We start from the raw sequence: 18,992 nt of genomic DNA on the forward strand, positions 1-18,992 counted from the left end.
ACTTTTATGTGCTCCACTTTATCAGAAATGATTTAAAATCATTTTTCTATGAATACAGACCAAAAGAAACTAATGATTATTTTTAAATTAGTGGATTTCTTAAATCCTATCTGTAGGACTACTTTAGTCATCTACAAGTTTTGCTATGAGTATATAAAAATTTTTACCCCTTTTATTTTCAATTTTACCGTTTTGGATAAATAAATTAGGATCTGCATTAGAGACAACAGGCATCATATATTACAAGCATCAACAAGCATTAAATAAAAATTTATTGTGTGAAATTTTGCCTGGTTTTCCTTTGATAGCATTTCTGAACTTAAATTCGGGTTCTGACCTAGTATAAAATGTTTTTAAAGGACAGGTGCAGTGGCCCACGCCTATAATTCCAGCACTCTGGGAGGCCGAGGCAGGTGGATCACTTGAGGTCAGGAGTTAGAGACCAGCCTGGCCAACATAGCGAAACCCCATCTCTACTAAAAATACAAAAATTAGCCAGATGTGGTGGTGTGCACCTATAGTCCCAGCTACTCAGGAGGCTGAGGCAGAAGAATTGCTTGAACCCAGGAGGCGAAACCTGCAGTGAGCCGAGATCGCACCACAGCACTCCAGCCTGGGTGACAGAGCAAGACTCCATCTCAAAAAAAAAAAAAAAAAAAAAAGTTTTTAAAGACCAGTATATGGTGATTGAAATGTCAGGAAAAGGTGATGTAATAAAGATAGATTTCATATGTTAAAACTTCTTGCCATATTATAGACCATTCTATGTCATAAACCAAATAAAAGTAAATCGTAGTGCAGAAATGTTTATCTCTTACTTCAAAGGGCAGCTCCATTAATTCTAGATTTCCAGAACAATCCAGTCTGTCTAGATTTTCACAATCTCCCAATTCTGGAGGAATGCTCTTCAGATGGTTGAAACTCACATTGAGTTCTTTCAGGTTCTTTAAACAACCTGTCATCAGAAAAAGTTAACATCCATTGAATAGGTCATTTAAGGTCTTTTAAGAACAAAAAACAAAACTAAGAAGTAAACAGCTCTGTAAATAATGATGGGGAAGGAACTAAACATAATTTAGCATTTGGGTTTGGGGGAGTGTATCTGATGAACATTATCTTGTAGCATCATGAACCCGAGGTTCTGAAATCAGTTTTTCAGTGTGATAAGGGTCCAATATTACAGAATCTAAAACAAAACTTTCAAGGCTCATGCCTTCAGTGTGTCATATTTTTAAATAACTGATTTGTCTATTCTTTCTTGAAATGCCCAGGAATCTTTCCAACTGAAATGAAAGCTGCCTACCTACTCTCTGCTCTCCCAAGCCCTCAGACCTAATTTCCAGTAAGGGGAAGATATTGCAACTGGAGCACAGTGAATTGTATAGAGGCTCCTTGTTTCTAGAGCCCAAGGAGCAGCTTAAGGAATTACCATATCCTACAATATTTGAGTAAAAATGTTTAAATACAGATGCTCCCTAACTTATGATGGAGTTACACCTCAATAAGCCCATCATACGTTGAAAATATCATAAGTCAAAAATGCATTTAATACACCTAACCTATCAAACATTGTAGCTTCACCTAGACTACCTTAAATGTGCTCAGAACACTTACATTAGCCTACAGTTGGGCAAAATCATCCAACATAAAGCCTGTTTTATAATAAAGTGTTGAATATCTCCTGTAATAAATTGAATGCTGCACCGAAAATGAAAAGCAGAATGTTTGTATGGGTACTCACAGTTCGTTCCTTCCTTCCTTCCTTCCTTCCTTCCTTCCTTCCTTCCTTCCTTCCTTCCTTCCTTCCTGCTTCCCTCCCTCCCTCCCTCTCTCTTTTCTTTCTTTTCTCTTTCTTTCTTTCTTTTTCTTTCTTTTCTTTTTTCTTTCTTTCCTTCCTTCTTTTTTTCTCTTTCTTGCCCTTCCTTTCTTCCTTCCTTCTTTTCTTTTTTTTAAATTTTTTTTCTTTGTTTGTTTTACTTTAAGTTCTGGGATACATGTGCAGAATGTTCAGGTTTCTTACATAAGTATACATGTGCCATGGTGGTTGGCTGCACCTATCAACCCATCATCTAGGTTTTAAGCCCCACATGCATTAGGTATTTGTTCTAATGTTCTCCCTCCCCTTTCCCCCCCAGCCCCCAACAGGCCTGGTGTGTGACGTTCCCTCCCTGTGTCCATGTGTTCTCATTGTTCAACTCCCACTATGAGTGAGAATATGCAGTGTTTGGTTTTCTGTTCCGGTGTCAGTTTCCTGAGAATGATGGCTTCCAGCTTCATCCATGTCCCTGCAAAGGACACAAACTCCTTTTTTGTGGCTGCAGAGTATTCCATGGTGTATGTGTGCCACATTTGCTTTATGCAGTCTGTCATTGATGGGCATTTGGTTTGGTTCCAAGTCTTTACTATTGTAAATAGTGCTGCTCTTTTTTTTGTTTTCTTTCTTTTCTTTTCTTTTCTCTTTCTTTCTTTCTTTCTTTCTTTCTTTCTTTCTTTCTTTCTAGCAGCCGCACCCTTCTAGGAACAAAGTGCAGTTTCTACCGAATGCACATTGCTTTCACACCATCAAATAGCTGAAAAACCTTACATCTAACCATTGTAAATTGCGGATTATCTGTAATTCCAATAATTAGTTATTTTAAATCCATATAATGATAATTTCTTGGGAGTTTCACAAGGAAGTTAAGAGCACCACTCACTGTCATTCTTAATTCCTTGATGTCAAATGTCAAAAACAATTGCTCTAATAATGAGAAAAAGAATACCCTGTCTAGTAATCAAACCTCCCTAACTCCTCCCCTCCATCAGCCCTCAATAGATCTATAAGACAACACGATAAGAGATCAAACCCCACCTCCTTTACAAAATTCAGCTGCTCAACATAAAAGAGCTAAAAATCCTTTGTTCATTCCCAAGTTCCTCACTATGCTTGAGCATCAGATCCTGCAGCTGAGTGTTTCTTCATTTATCCCTAGTTTGTTAGGAGCTATATCTGCTCCTCCAGGAGAGAAACATGCCCTGAATTAATGTATTTTCATTTCTTTTCGTTTTGCCCCACATGTGAAAACTGATTTATTCTAGATGCCCTCAATACTTACCTTTGGTAAAAAAAGGATTTTCTCAAAATACTCCATGTTAATGACACAAAGAGTATCAAGAAGCAAGTACTAGAAGAAAATTAGGGTGACAACCTTACCCAAATCATTCTAAGAACACTTTCCTCTTTATTATTGTGTTCTTTTCTTAAGAATTTCCTCTATAATGATGAAAAATTGTGATACTCACATGTCATAAGAATTTCCAAACTGGAGACATGATATATGTCTCAGTCATGTGAGAAGGGAGTGGTCTGTTTTTGCCTAAGCTATGGATGTATTTAGATAAATTATATTCCATTGACTTGAAATAGACTGAAAATTATAAATTGGATAAAATACATATATGACTTAAATCTGGTATAGAGTGTTAAAGCCTCTGAGATTTATTGTCCCCCTCCTCCCATAGGTTAACTCACAAAAAAATTCAACTAGAGAATTTTAGAGGTGGCAGATGTTTTAAAGATCATTCTGACCCTTATCCTACAAATGAGGATAATTAAGATTTTAAAAATTAAAATATGTGCTCAAGTTACTCAAAGTTAGATAACAGCTGTGTCTTCAAAATCTTAGGTCAGTCTTCAATTCACTAAGTTTCATTTTAAAATATTTTGGGAACAAGTGAAACAAATCATGTCGTAATCATCACTCAGCTACCGGGGAGAATGGGAAAGGTTTAGATGTTCTGATACTGAAAGATAACATTAACATAAAGATGATGCTAATAATAGTAATAATAATAATAATGGCTAGTGAATGCCAGGGATTCACCTACTCTAAATGCTTTCTATGTATTATCTATTTAATCCTCACAACAAGCCTGTGAAGTAGGTACTATTGTTATCCCCATTTTACAGATGAGAAAACTGAAAACCAGTAAATGACTTGCTCAGGGTGACCTTCCAGTAGGTCGAAGACCCAGGCAGCCTGATCCTGGAGTCCACCTCCGCCTTCATGGTGTGGTCGGGGGAAACATGTGAGGCACAGACTGAAGAACACAGTGTAAGCCCATGTGTGTAAGTATATTTAACATGCATGGTTACGTGTCTGTTTATAAATAGACAGCTACAACGTAGGTCTGTAGAACGGCATGAGTGCATGTACAATGTGAATACCCAGGAAACTTAGTGCTTACTGAGAGGCTTGATTTTACATTTTACACATTTCTAAAATGTTTGAATAGTTTTCCCTGCACATGAATGAGGTCTATCGGGATGCCATCATGTCTCCAACAGGACTCGAGTGTTTGGAATAATCACTTGAATAATCACTTGGAATAACAAGTATGTACCCAATATGTTGGTGTTTATTGCCTTATCTAATCCTCACAACAACTAAATGACAGCAACAACTATTATCCCCACTTCATAGATGAAGAAACTGAAGAGCAAAGAGATTAAGTATAGTGCCGCAATCCCACATTGGTCTCCCACGGATACCCCTTACCCACCAATCTCTTCTCCTACCCCGAGTGTGCAAGGATCACATCCTCACTCCCTCACCAGTGGTCTCAACCATGGCTGCACATGGGAATCATGTAGAGAGTTTGTTAAATGCTGATTCCTGGCCCTGTACCCAGAGATTCCTATGGAATTGTTCTGCAGTGGGTCTTGGGCATTTAGATTTTTAAGGCTCTTTGGGGGATTCTAAAGTGTAGCCAAGGTGAAAACCACTGCTCAAATCAAACTGGCTCACAAGGAAAGAATGAATATTACATTGGTGTAGTGTGGGAAGTTAAAAAAGAACAGGTATTAATCTGGCTGGCAATAAATTCAAGGAAGACATTTCAAGAGATGAACAAAGATACATATTAAGTGGAGGACCTCTGATGACATTTCAGACAACTGTAAGCATGACTCATCCCATGGTGATAATCTGACGTCCCCCCTCTTTTGACGGCTCCATGCTTAGTACCCCATCTATCTTGCTGCCAACCACTGGATTCCCAAGCCCAGCTGGCAGGATAACAAGGATCCTTGAGTCTAGGTCAACCACTGTGGCTTCTCAAATGTATAAGGATAGAATCTTTCTACTTGAAAAGGGTGGAGTTTTATTTGTTTGTTTGGTTGGTTGTTTGTTTGTTTGTTTTGAGACAGGGTCTCACCCTGTCACCCAGGCTGGAGTGCAGCGGTGCCATCACCAGTCACTGAAGCCTGAACCTCCTGGGCTCAAGCGATCCTCCCACAGGCACGTGCCATCATGCCTGGCTAATTTTTTACTTTTTGTAGAGATGGGATTTCACCATGTTGCCCGGGCTGGTCTCAAACTCCTAGACTCAAGTGATCTGCCCACCTTTGCCTCCCGAAGTGCTGGGATTCCAGGCATGAGCTAATGCCTCCAGCCTAAAAAGAGTTTTTAAAAGTAACTCAGTCCTCAGAAACTCTATCCAGTTATTTAAATATACTATGAGCTTGCCCAAAATCTGGCTTCTAGCCCAGGCTCTGAAGAAGTTCCTTAGTGTAATATGTAAATGATAATGATTCAGTCAGCTAACATCAGAGGGTCTCTCCAATTTGCAAAATAAAGGGGCAGGAGGTAAATGACCCCTACATGTCAAAAATGGTACTTTTCAGTCATAAAAATTCTAAGGTCCTTTCTACCTTTCCAGAAACTAGGCAAGGAAACAGAAGTACTTGTCCTTGTTGGATCTAGAACTTGATTTTACCCTGCTTAGACGCTAATAAGTTTTGCCTATTCCTGTTTCATGGATACTGGCAGAAGACACGAGGCTCCTGTTCCAAGACAGCATACTGATGTCAGTTGCCCTTACAGCTAAGTCTACCAAGTGTGACGCAGATGGCCCAGTTAGATGCACATATACATCACGGCTGAGAACCCCAAGCTTGGGGAACCCACTGCTTTTACAGCAAGTGGTTAGCAAGGCTGCTCTTTGCCTGGGAGCAGGTGTCACCTCATCCCTCAAGGTTATTATGTGCATAAACATCCCCAAGATTGGCCTGGGTAAGAGGGTGATCAGAGCCTTGTAGTCTTGACACAGCCAGCAAGATGTGTACGAACACCAGAGACCCCACAAGCCACCTGTCCCACAGGGTCTTGGCTTTTGGTAAATTTTCACATAACTATGATTAACCACTGGTCCCAGGGCACATGTGTAAGAATGGAGCTCTGTGCAGCCCCAGACCTTCACTCCTTCCACCCCAGGAGAAAGAGAAGCAATAATGATCACTGTCATTTTCATTTTAAGATAACACAACTGAATAATGACAGAATTGTAAAATTTTGATCCATCAAAAAGACATCAGGCTGGTTACGGTGGCTCACACCTGTAATCCCAACACTTTAGGAGGCCGAGGCAGGCAGATCACCTGAGGTCAGGAGTTTGAGACCAGCCTGGCTAACATGGTGAAAGCCCTTCTCTACTAAAAAAAATACAAAATCAGCTGGGCATGGTGGCACATGACTCTAATCCTAGCTGCTTGGGAGGCTGAGGCAGAAGAATCGCTTGAACCAGGGAGGCAGAGGTTGCAGTGAGCCAAGATTGTGCCATTGCACTCCAGCCTGGGCAACAAGAGCGAAACTCTGTCTCAAGAAAAAAAAAAAAAAAGACACATCATAAGCTAAACTAGATTTATCAATGGAGTAATATATAGGAATAATACATTTATAATAAGCATATTGCATGTTTATAGGTTTAAAACTAAAAGAAAATAAACACAGAGCTCCTAAACAAAGTATTGCTCACTCATGAAACTTCTGGTTTCTGAGCAATTGGCAAGTGTCCTATGTGCTGAGTTATACAGGCGAGATGCCGACCTCACCGCCCAAAGGGATGCTGCAAACAAGCAGCTCTGGGGAGCCTCGAAACAGCCCTGCCCAGCCACTTCCTGGGGCAGCTGGAGAGGAAAAACGGTGTCTGCACAGTGTCTGTTACCTGCCCGACAGCTGCCTACTTAACACACCAGAGGCCGGAAGACCCCTGCTAAGTTGACATACCGATTTCTGCTGGAAGATGTGAGATTTGGTTTTTCGGCAGATCCAGAATTCTCATCGCTTGAAATAACTCAATATATGTAGGAATGATTTGAATCAGGGTATTGCTTATGTGCCATTCTTTCAGGTGTGTCTGCTCCTTCAATGAATCTGGGAGCTCCTAAAACAGAAAGAATAACATCAATCAGAACTAGCTCCTCCATGTGCACAAAGCCGTGAAAAACCAAGCATTTATTTTAAAACAGGGAAAGAGAAAGCAGACATGAGAGCATGAAGCGTAACCACCAGCACTCCGGCCATTTCAAAAAGAAACCAAAGATACCGCAGTTGCCATCAACTTCACAACCGTATATTAGCCCCATTTCAAAACTGCCGTGAATTCATGATGTTATTAAAATTAAATCCTAGTGAACACAACCAACCAGACTCACACTTGGAGCCACAATATGTATTATTTATTTGCAACATACCAATTTAACATCCCCTAAGTTCTGTCTATACATTCGATTTCAAAATTTGTGCTTCGTTTCCCTTTCTCTGTAGTGGCTTTTAGAAATACTTGATAAACCTCTAATATTTGCTGCACCACATTTCCAAATATTCTTAAGAGTCTATGAAAGGGAAAGAGCATGAGAAACAGTCAGCTGGGACACCTGAGTTCCGGCCGAGGCCCCGCCATTTTCCAGTCGCGCCACCTCCCTGGGTCTCCACTGCTGAAATGACATTGATGAACTCAGTGTCCAAGGCCTCCCCTAGTTCAAGTGTTCTGGGATAAAACTGTAAAGGTGTCAAGCAAGAAGCGTTTAAAGATGTTAGGGAGGCTATTTGTCCAGCTGAAGAAATCTAATTCACAGAGAGTTACCGAGCCCTCATTGCAGGCGAGGGGTGCTCAGCACTGAGGGGTGGGGCAAAGATGAGACACACAGGTCCCCTGACCTCAGAAGCTGGCCACAACGCACCATCAGCAAAGTGGCTGGAGCACAGGGTGGAGGTGGGATGAGGTGTGGAAAACTCCATGGCAGCTAAAGGGGAGGTGGAGGGAGTAATGGAGTCCATAGCCATTTTTGTACTTGGTACTTGTAATGTGCTTTACAACCATTGCCATCCTGCGTGTGGGTTAAGCTGTTAACTTGCAAAAGTGCTTTCACTCTAGCACTGTCTCATGCAACAGTACCATAAGATAGGCAAAGTGGGCTGGGCATGGTGGCTCACGCCTGTAATCCCAGCACTTTGGGAGGCCGAGGCAGGTGAATCACCTGCAGTCAAGAGTTCGAGACCAGCCTGGCCAACATGGTGAAACCCCATCTCTACTAAAAATACAAAAATTAGCTGGGTGTGGTGGCGTGCACTTGTAATCCCAGCTACTTGGGAGGCTGAGGCAGAAGAATCGCTTGAACCCAGGAGGAGAAGGTTGCAGTGAGCCAAAATAGCACCACTGCACTCCAGCCTGGGCAACACAGTGAGACTCCATCTTAAAAAAAAAAAAATCGATAGGCAAAGTGAGCCCCTTTGGAAAAGGAAAGCTGAAACCCCAAAGACATTTAAGTGAATCACTTACAGTAAGGATCCCCTACTGAATTTGCAGAGCCTAGTGCAAAATGAAAATGTGGGCACCTTATTAAAAATTAAGAAGTTCAAAATGGTAAGCACACAGCATTAAACCAAGCATAGGGCCCTGTGCCACTGCTTCTGCAGCCAACTACCTAGGTACCACCTGCCCCCTTCACGTGGCCCTGGCAAACTGTCCCGACACCACTTGATCTGAATGGAACCCACACCATGCCAGAGGGTTGCCTCCTGGAACTGAGACAAAATGAGTTGGGTCATCAGGGAGCTGACCACAGGCTCATAATCACAATCTCTTCATTGAAACTTCAACGTGCTAACTGCCTCATAAATAACCTATCTCATTCCACTCTTTCAATTATGGCACACATGAAAGATTATTACATTTCTAAAATTATGTTCATGACTATTTTTAACAAGAAAGATATTAAGATAGGCCGGGCACGGTGGCTCACGGCTATAATCCCAGCACTTTGGGAGGCTGAGGTGGGCGGATCACGAGGTCAGGAGATCGAGACCATCCTGGCTAACACAGTGAAATCCCATCTCTACTAAAAATACAAAAAATTAGCCGGGCGAGGTGGCGGGCGCCTATAGTCCCAGCTACTCGGGAGGCTGAAGCAGGAGAATGGCGTGAACCCGGGACGCGGAGCTTGAAGTGAGCCGAGAAGACGCCGCTGCACTCCAGCCTGGGCGACAGAGCGAGACTCCATCTCAAACGAAAAAGAAAAGAAAGAAAGAAAGAAAAATATTAAGATATCATGTTAAATAGAAATGAAAAGAATCGAGTAAAAATGACAGATTGAATGTATGCATATACTTTTGCTCTCCTCCAAAATTCCATTAAAGACAACAGTATAGGAACTTTTTAGGTGCCATAAACCTTGTAGAAGGGCAAAGAGAAAAGGAAAGGAGACATCAGCTGTGAAATGTGGATAACCAGACAGCTAGAAGATGGTAACCTGGCTTCCCAGAGCTGCTCAATCTTAGACCAGCAGTAGAAACAACTGAGATACAACCAGGGCTTCTCACCAGAAGCCACCAGAGAGTTGGTAGTAGAAGAGCCTGGTATCCCTGGAAGTGAGAGCTGAAGGCAGGGCCCAAAGAAAGAGATCAGGTTCAAAGTCTGAGGACCAGAACCTTGACCCCCATCCATGCCACCTGGCAATTACAGTGAGGCTTATTCACTGGAGGAGGTTCAACAAAGTCCCTGAACTGGGGTACCTCAGGCACCGCTGAGGCAGGGGAGGTGGCAATCAGATGATGAGTGACGAATGCTGAGATTCTGTCTGTCCCAGGAACTGACAAGATCCTTCCCTGTATACTCTCATAGCTCCAGACAAATCACAAATGTGCATTCATGAACATTCATGAATAATCATGAATAGGAGAGGGGAGGCACCAGTGAGATGGGGACTTTACAGCAACGTCTTCAAAAGCGAAGTGTGCCCGACACACACTCAGAGTTTCTGGTCAGCTTGTTAGTGCTCTGGACAACCCAGTGTCTCCAGACCTCCAAGAAAAGTCCCAACATGCAAGATAAAGACACACACCCTGGCCGGGCGCGGTGGCTCAGGCTTGTAATCCCAGCACTTTAGGAGGCTGAGGTGGGTGGATCACGAGGTCAGGAGATCGAGACCATCCTGGCTAACACGGTGAAATCCCATCTCTACTAAAAATACAGAAAATTAGCCGGGCAAGGTGGCGGGTGCCTATAGTCCCAGCTACTCAGGAGGCTGAGGCAGGAGAATGGCATGAACCCAGGAGGCGGAGCTTGCAGTGAGCCGAGAAGACGCCGCTACACTCCAGCCTGGCCGACACAGCAAGACTCCGCCTCAAAAAAAAAAAAAAAAAAGACACACCCTAAAAGAAAAAGGAAGCTCTGAAACAAGAAAACATCCCCATCCCCACAAAAAAACTATCCAGCACTTTGGGAGGCTAAGGCAAGACAATCACTTGAGCCCCGGAGTTCAAGACCAGCCTGGACAACAAAGTGAGACTCCATCTTTAAAATAAAAAATTTAAATTAGCTGAGTGTGGTGGCATGCACCTGTTGGTTCCAGCTACAGAGAAGGCTAAGGTGGAAGGATCGCTTGAGTTCAGGAGATAGAGGCTACAGTGAGCCATGCTCATGCCACTGCACTCCAGATGGAGTGACTAAGCAAGGCTCTGTCTCAAAAAACAAACAAAAAATAAAAGAGGAAAAGAAAAAAAAAAAAAGATTGATCCCAAGATAGCTAAGAAAAGCAGAAAAGCCATTACCCTGCAAAATAAAAACAGAACAACATTTTAAAAGCTAAGATTAAGAGATATCTGTAAAAGTGGAAAAATAAAGCCACTTCACAGAATTCATCCCTTTGAAAAAACAAACAGCAAACAGCTCTGGGAAATTAAACATGGGGTGGTAGTAAAAATGACAAATCCTATTGAAGGGTTGGAAAATAAAATTCAGGACCTCCCCTAAAAGAGCAGGGTCTGGGGTCTGAGAGCTTCTGGCTCAAAACAGGAGCCCTAGCCCCCAGCCCAACCTGGCCACACAGCCTCAGCCAGCCCTAAGGGCCCTAGCAGATCTCTCTCTACCTAGTCCCTAAGGCCCCAGAAGCTCCACAGCCCATTCCTTCCCTCCTGACCTCTTGCAGGGGCCAGGCAGGCTGCCAGGTGTGACTTTAGAGGCCACAACTCCCTCACTGCCACAGAGACTCTAAGAGGTTGCAAAATCCCTTAACACACACAGCTTTTCACTCCTTAGTCAGAGGTGAGGCCAAAGCACCAGCTCTCTGGGGGAGGAAAACGGTAACTGAAATTCACTCTAATGAATATGTGGGGCCCAGAGTCTTCCTGGACTCTCCCGTACTCAGTCACAACAGAGTACAGCTTAGGGGATGGAGTATGGGGAGGACACCATCCACCTGGTTCACAATGGGGGTCTCTCCGAGCCTGCTAAATCCTAACCATCTTCCCATTCCCCTTACCATACCGGGCACATTAAACACACTTTACAGGCCAGACGCAGTGGCTCATGCCTGTAATCCCAGCACTTTGGGAGGCCGAGGCGGGCAGATCACGAGGTCAGGAGAGTGAGACCATCCTGGTTCACACAGTGAAACTCCGTCTCTACTAAAAAATACAAAAATTTAGCCAGATGTGGTGGCGGGTGCCTATGGTCCCAGCTACTTGGGAGGCTGAGGCAAGTGAATGGTGTGAACCCCGGGAGGTGGAGCTTGCAGTGAGCCGAGATCACACCACTGCACTCCAGCCTGGGCGACAGAGAGAGACTCCATCTCAAAATAATAATAATAATAAATAAATAAATAAATAAATAAATACACTTTACAATGATTTTCAAAAGATAGATTGTGAAACATGAGGGCTCATGGCAGGTTCTCCATGAGGGTAAGTGGCTTACCCAGGATCATGTTTACCGGCCAACAATATTTAATTAACAACCCAGACATGCCTCCCTTCGTGCCTCGGAATAGGCAGCCCATTACCTACTGATCTCAATGATGGGGATGCAAGGGAAAGAACAGCAAAGAGGTTTACAACAATAAACTGTCGCATTTTTGGAGAACTGCATACTTCACAGAATATTCATGCACTTCATCCTCTCAATAGCCCTCAGATAGGGTCAGGTCAAGCATTAGCAGCATTTTGCTGAGAAGAATGATAAAAACCCATAAAAGTGATATGCATTTTTATCAAATGATAAAAACCACCTCGGATCACATGGCTAATAAAAGACAGCCCCAGGTCATGCCAAATATTTAGTCTCTCTACCGAGTCCTTTTAGTCCCAAAATGGCAGGGTAATAGGCTCAAGCTCAGGAATTCAAGACCAGCCTGGGCAACCTGGCAAAACCCCTCCTCTAGAAAAAAAATAACAAAGCCCAGGCAAAGTGACTCTTGCCTGTAATCCCAGCACTTTGGGAGGCCGAGGCAGGCAGATCACCTGAGGTCAGGAGTTCGAGACCAGCCTGGCCAACATGGTGAAATCCCATCTCTACTAAAAATACAAAAATTAGCCAGGCGTGGTGGTGCGCACCTGTAGTCCCAGCGACTCGGGAAACTGAGATCTCGCCACTGTACTCCAGCCTGGGTGACAGAGCAAGACTCTTGAACAAAAAAAAAAAAAAAAGACACAAAATGGCAGGATAGAAAGAGATGGAGGGAGGGTCCTAGGGAACTCTGTCCCAATGAAATGGGCAATAGCCCAAGTTATTATGGGGCCTGAGGAAAGAAAGATGGAATTGTCTTTGCCCTGGCCTCAGAATCTCAGGACAGGAAAACCAGAAAAAGGATCTGCAGAATTCCTTTGCTGCCCTACGGCACTTTGGCAAGTAAGTAATTGCCCACTGCCAGGGTGTTAGATGAATGAAAGGCGCTGTCACTTAAATTAATGTTTTCTAAAGGCAAAGAATTATGTTAAGAGACTAGGGCAGGGGACAGGAGAGGAATGCATCCTGAAAGATTGTGCTGTCCAGGAGCGGGCGCAGGCATCCCAGCTGCTCAGCCACAGAGGTATCCAAGTGGGTTCCATCACTGCTTCCAGGACTGCGCTGCGTTTCCCTGAGGAAGGGACAGAAGAACCGCCTCTAAAGGCAAAAGCATTCATTCATTCATCCTTGGGCTCAGGCAAGCAGCAGTCATCGACCACAGCACTGCATTGGGCGAGAACTGCCTCAACTCACCGTCCAGTGCTCCCCAGAAAGTTCGAACACAAACGCACTGCTCCGTTTGCCTCTGTCCTTGGGAAGTGAACTCTGCCTTGTGAGAGCGTTCCTTTCAATCTTGTCCAGAAGCCGCACGCTGGTGTCTATGAAGCCATTCTTGCAGTACACAGCCTGGGGGATGCCCTTCCTCCTGCATTCGGCCACAAAGTTCCACTCCTCCTTTATCCTAAAACAGGCAGCAGGGGTCACAGTTACTCTCCTGGGGACTGGCCATCACTGCCTAGAGAAGTGAGTCAGCCACCTGGGCATGGGTGCTCTCCTTATCATTCACAGGCCTACGTAAGCACTCCCTTCCTCTTTCCTCCCTGCTGTGGGGGTGCAGGGGGAAACCCTAAACCCTTTTGTGAAATATTAGTAACTTTAACTTAAAAAGTAGAGAAGATGGGTTAGATGGAATTTCTGGCTATGCGTTTAATTATCATTTCCTTTGAAATTATATCACGCCAACCTCAGTTTTTAAAAAGTGCAGGGCCACAGGGATTCACCTATCTTTCAAGGGTATTTGAATAGAAATGCAGAGGAACTCCAGTGTATAAAACACCTGACTTTGGAATGTCACTATCAGTCACTTTGGGGAATTTCACGCCAGTAGATGGACCTGAGGTCCACTCAGACACTGCAGCTGCCTGAGGACTCAGCATCCACACCAAACCTCACCACCCATGTGTCACTAATTTTCTGACCTATCTTTTAGAGCTTTCCACATCCATAACTTATCCCCCAGCTGGATGCTAAGCTCCATGATGACAGCTGGCATGTCTCACAGCCCTTCAGATGCCCACACAGCTGTCAGAACAGGGCTCTGCACCTGGTGGGCCTTTCTTCATTTAGGAATTTGTTTTCTGTTTGAGGCCTTTAACATATTCTATGTGATGCAAAACAGATGTTTTGTGGTTTTCCTTCAAAACCATCAAACACAGATGTTGTCTGACTCAAAATAAGGTAGCCCACATTTGATAGGGGCTTAGATGCATTCCACACTCAGAAAAGCGTTCCAGACCCTACTCAGCCCAACTGGGAACCTGGTGGCAGTCAGGATTCAGGTCTTCCGGGCACTACTTTAGAAACAAGCTGCAGATGCAGACTTGGTCTCCACATGGCCCAAGGCAGTAAATACACTAAATAAGTGTGAGATAAGCCCCATGGTCAGGGAACAATCGTAGTGTGGAAACTCTCTGCTGTTATCTGAAGGAAGGGTGGTTCAGAGTCTCAGTCAGGCTGTAGGGTGGCACTGTCGGGCACAGGCAAGCCTGCCATTGGAGTGGTTAGGAGGGGTCTGAAGGTTTACTGCCCCTGGGACAAGACCATCTTCCAGGACTGGGCATGCGGGAAGTCCCGGTCTGGACCACCAGGTACTGTCAAGTGTAAGGAGAAATTTCAGACTTTGAAAGAAGCAAAACACAGCTGGATAGCCTTTTCCTGGAATACCAGAGCCTCCAGGGGATTCTCCGATTCTATAGGAATGTACCTTTGACTTTGACTAAGCTATTTTATAACTCTGTAGAAAGTAAAGTTAACTTGTAGAAAATGAAAAGCCATACACATAATTCTTATCCATAAACACACATAAATTTTACCCAGTGGAGGGACAACCCTCTCCCACCCCCAACACCACCAATTTGCTCCCCTTTTTTTTTGTTTGTTTTTTTTGAGACAGAGTTTTGCTCTGTCACCCAGGCTGGAGTGCAATGGTGCAGTCTCAGCTCACTGCAACCTCCGCCTCCCGGGTTCAAGCGATTCTCCTGCCTCAGCCTCCCAAGTAGCTGGGATTACAGGCGCCTGCCACCACACCCAGCTAATTTTTGCATTTTTAGTAGAGACAGGGTTTCTCACTGTTGGCCAGGCTTGTCTCGAACTCCTGACCTAAGGTGATCCACCCACCTCGGCCTCCCAAAGTGCTGGGATTACAGGTGTGAGCCACTGTGCCCAGCTGCTTCATTTTCAAATGTATTCAATATTCCTAGTCTCTCAATGTCTGTCCTTTGGATTCTCCTTTGAGCTTGTTGTAACATTTTACAGTTTCCCTCTTATAAATAATGAGAAAAATAAAGTGTTTAATGGATGTTCCTTTTATATCTGCTACAGAATCATGGTTTCACCTTTTTTGCAAATTATCCTTTAATACCAGTTAGGGTCAGAAGGTCAGCAGGGACACTGAGACATGGGGAGAGACAGCCCAACCTCTTTCCCTGGGCCCTTCTTGCCTTGGGATTTTCAGGGCTCATTAAGTTGTGTCCACCTTTCATCTACGTAGTTCCATTTGCTTTCAATACTGTCGGATTTTAGTTTCACCCACTGGGCACTCAGCATTAGTTCTTTGCTTCATATGATCACAATTTCCCACTCTTGACTAAATGTGATGTGCAAATACCAAGAGTAGAATGCGTGAGGAGGGAAACGAGAGGATCAAAGCCACCAAGAAGGCAAGCAGAAGACACAGAGCTAGAAGCTCCCAAAGACAGCCCTGAATCAAAGCTGGGAGGACCCTTAGAAGGAAGTCAGCTGCCTGTAAAGATTCTCGTCAGTGCTTCATCCACTGAGTCTTTCACCCAATCAAGTTAGGAGGGTCACAAAAGATTGCCGGGCGCAGTGGCTCACGCCTGTAATCCCAGCACTTTGGGAGGCCGAGGCGGGTGGATCACGAGGTCAGGAGATCGAGACCATCCTGGCTAACACGGTGAAACCCTGTCTCTACTAAAAATACAAAAAATTAGCCGGGCGTGGTGGCGGCGCCTGTAGTCCCAGCTACTCGGAGGCTGAGCCAGGAGAATGGCGTGAACCCGGGAGGCAGAGCTTGCAGTGAGCCAAGATCGCGCCACTGCACTCCAGCCTGGGTGACAAAGCGAGACTCCATCTCAAAAAAAAAAAAAGATTAGCAGCAGGGCTAGGGCCTGGTGGTTAAACGTCAGTAATTAGGGGAGAGGAGCAGACTCATTCCTTGGGTGTGCTGTATGTGGCGGAAAGGGTAGCCATGAGGGGAGGGCGGTTTGGACACAGCTGGACCCTCCCAGTCATCAACCCTCTATGTTCCAATGGCTTTTATAAAGGTACTGTTACTGGATGATCCACACATTCCACTCCTAGGTACTCACACAAGAGAAAAGAAAGCACATGTCCATACAAAGACCAATGTATGTGTTCACATCAGTTTTATAGCTCCAAACTGAAAACAACCCAAATGCACATTCACAGGTGAATGAATGAAAAAATGTAGTTTCTTACTACTCAGCAATAGAGAAATGAACCACAGATACATGCTACATCAGTGAATCTAAACATGAAAGAAACCAGAAAAAGAAGAATATATGGCTGGGCATTGTGGCTTATGCCTATAATCCCAGCAACTTTGGGAGGCCAAGGAAGGAGGACAGCTCGAGCCCAGGAATTCAAGACCAGCCTGAGCAACATAGTGAGACTCCATCTCTAGAAAAAAAAAAAAATGTTTAATTAGCCAAGCATAGTGGCATGGATCTTCCATAACCAGCAGTCCCAGTTACTTGGGAGGCTGTGGTGGGAGGATAACTTGAGCCAGGGAGGTTGAGGCTACAGTAAGCCAAGATCACATCACTGCACTCCAGTCAGGGTGACAGAGTGAAATCCCTTCTCAAAAACAAATATACATATGAAACTCCAATAAATGCAGAATATAGTGATAGAAAGTAGTGATTGCCTGGAGATGGAGTTGGGGAATGGGGCTGGGGGATGACAGGAAAGAATTACAAAGAGTGAAGAAGAAACTTTGGAAACCAAGGGCTCACCTGATTTAAGCCCGCCAGACTTAACCTGCCTTGTTTGCATCTAATCACTTACTTCTGGTAGATCCTAAACTATATAGCTAAAAGTCACGTAGCCAAACAATATGCTAAACTCTCACTAGCTTCCTTACAGATAACATCTCTGAGGCATGGATCGCCATGGCAATGGTTACTCAAGCTGTTTTTCAGGGGCAGCCCCTGTCCAGTCCAAACCACTGACCCTTTGACTCAGCTTGCAAGGCTTGCAGGGGTGCCAAAAGATTGACCTTTGACATCAGAGGGCCAAAAACTCCAACCTCAGATCATGCTAACACTGCCATTCTCTGAACACATATCCGGTGAAGAGTCACGTGGCCTGATTATGCTTCTGTAAACCCTGATTACCTCACCTTTTCTACCCACCAATCACATTTCACCATACTTTAGACTACCCCACTTTCTATCCCATGAATATCCCCAAGCCCTACTTTTAGGGAGATGGATTTGAGATTTGTTCTCCTGTCTCCTTGCTTAGCAGACTTGTGAGGAAAATCTTTTCTCTTTTGCAAAACCTGTTGTCCCAGTTATTGGCTTACTGTGCACAGGCAGAACAAACCTGGGTTGGAATCACTTTTAAAGTGATGAATATGGGCCGGGCACGGTGGCTCAAGCCTGTAATCCCAGCACTTTGGGAGGCCGAGATGGGTGGATCACGAGGTCAGGAGATTGAGACCATCCTGGCTAACACGGTGAAACCCCGTCTCTACTAAAAAAAAAATACAAAAAACTAGCCAGGCGAGGTGGCGGGCGCCTGTAGTCCCAGCTACTTGGGAGGCTGAGGCAGGAGAAAGGCGTAAACCTGGGAGGCGGAGCTTGCAGTGAGCTGAGATCCAGCCACAGCACTCCAGCCTGGGAGACAGAGCAAGACTCCATCTCAAAAAAAAAAAAAAAGTGATGAATATGATCATTGACAGTTTTATGGGGGAATACATATGTCAAAATTTTTCAGATTGTACACTTTAAATGTGAATCATTCATTGGACATCAATTACCCTTCAATAGGCCTTTTATAAAAATATATTTCATGGCTCCCATTGTAATCATCTCCTGGCATCCATCCTTAACTCCCTTGCCCCTCTCTTGCCGTCACTTGAACAAATCACAGTTTAGTTTGTATCCATTATCTCCCTGCTCTACACCTGCCCCCACACAGTAAATGAGATGAAGGAAAACTCACAACCTTGCACACTGGTCTGGCTTTGAATGGATAACCACTAACTCAGGGGCCCCTCACTGTTGCCCAGGAGTCATACCATACCTCCCAAGACTATTCCTCTTCCCAAGCCCCAGATGACTGTTTCACATTTTCTCCCTTTCAGTCAAAACTCCATTACCACCCACCCCATCCTCATTCTCAACTCATGATGTGAACTTCCTGGTTCCCAGAGAAAAGAGATGAAAGACAACAGAATTTCCACAAACTCCCTGGGCATCTACACCACCTATTTGCATCTGTTCCCATAGCCTCTGCCTTCCTTTCTGTTCCCCTGGAAGAACACTCCAAGATCCTACCGACAGCCAAACCCTGCCCATGATCATAAGGGCCAGCCTCCCATTGATTCAAGGGCATTACCACAGAAGTTCTCCCTCATCAGTATTTCCGCTTGTGCATCCTTCTCTTCAGTGCACAAATATGCAGTTATTTCTCCCATCCTTAACCCCACCCCATGTCTCCCATGGGCCTGTGTCTCTGCTCCACTTTATAGCAAAACTCCATGAAAGAGTTGTCCTTGCTCATAGCTACAATTCTCTTCTCCCTCATTCTCTGTTGAATCCACTTCAGTCACCCTCACTTGTCTTTTGAAACAAGCCTCTCCTCAAGGTCATCAATGACCACCACTTTGCTAACCCAGTGGGCAA

General features: G+C 44.4%; 1 protein-coding gene across 2 annotated transcripts in view; it reads right to left on the reverse strand.

The window, feature by feature from the left end:
* The window catches only part of LOC105480359 (leucine rich repeat containing 2), a 52,535-nt gene that overhangs the window by 14,164 nt on the left and 19,379 nt on the right, over positions 1 to 18,992 (reverse strand). For both annotated transcript variants that reach the window (XM_011739061.2, XM_011739062.2), the window contains exons 3-5: positions 13,297 to 13,504; positions 7,047 to 7,203; positions 819 to 955 (exon numbers count right to left, since the gene is read on the reverse strand). In XM_011739061.2, coding sequence (XP_011737363.2) covers positions 819 to 955; positions 7,047 to 7,203; positions 13,297 to 13,504 — 502 coding nt within the window. The remainder of the gene's footprint in view (positions 1 to 818; positions 956 to 7,046; positions 7,204 to 13,296; positions 13,505 to 18,992) is intronic.

This window comes from Macaca nemestrina, chromosome 2 (assembly GCF_043159975.1).
Source record: "Macaca nemestrina isolate mMacNem1 chromosome 2, mMacNem.hap1, whole genome shotgun sequence".
Lineage (NCBI taxonomy): Eukaryota > Metazoa > Chordata > Mammalia > Primates > Cercopithecidae > Macaca > Macaca nemestrina.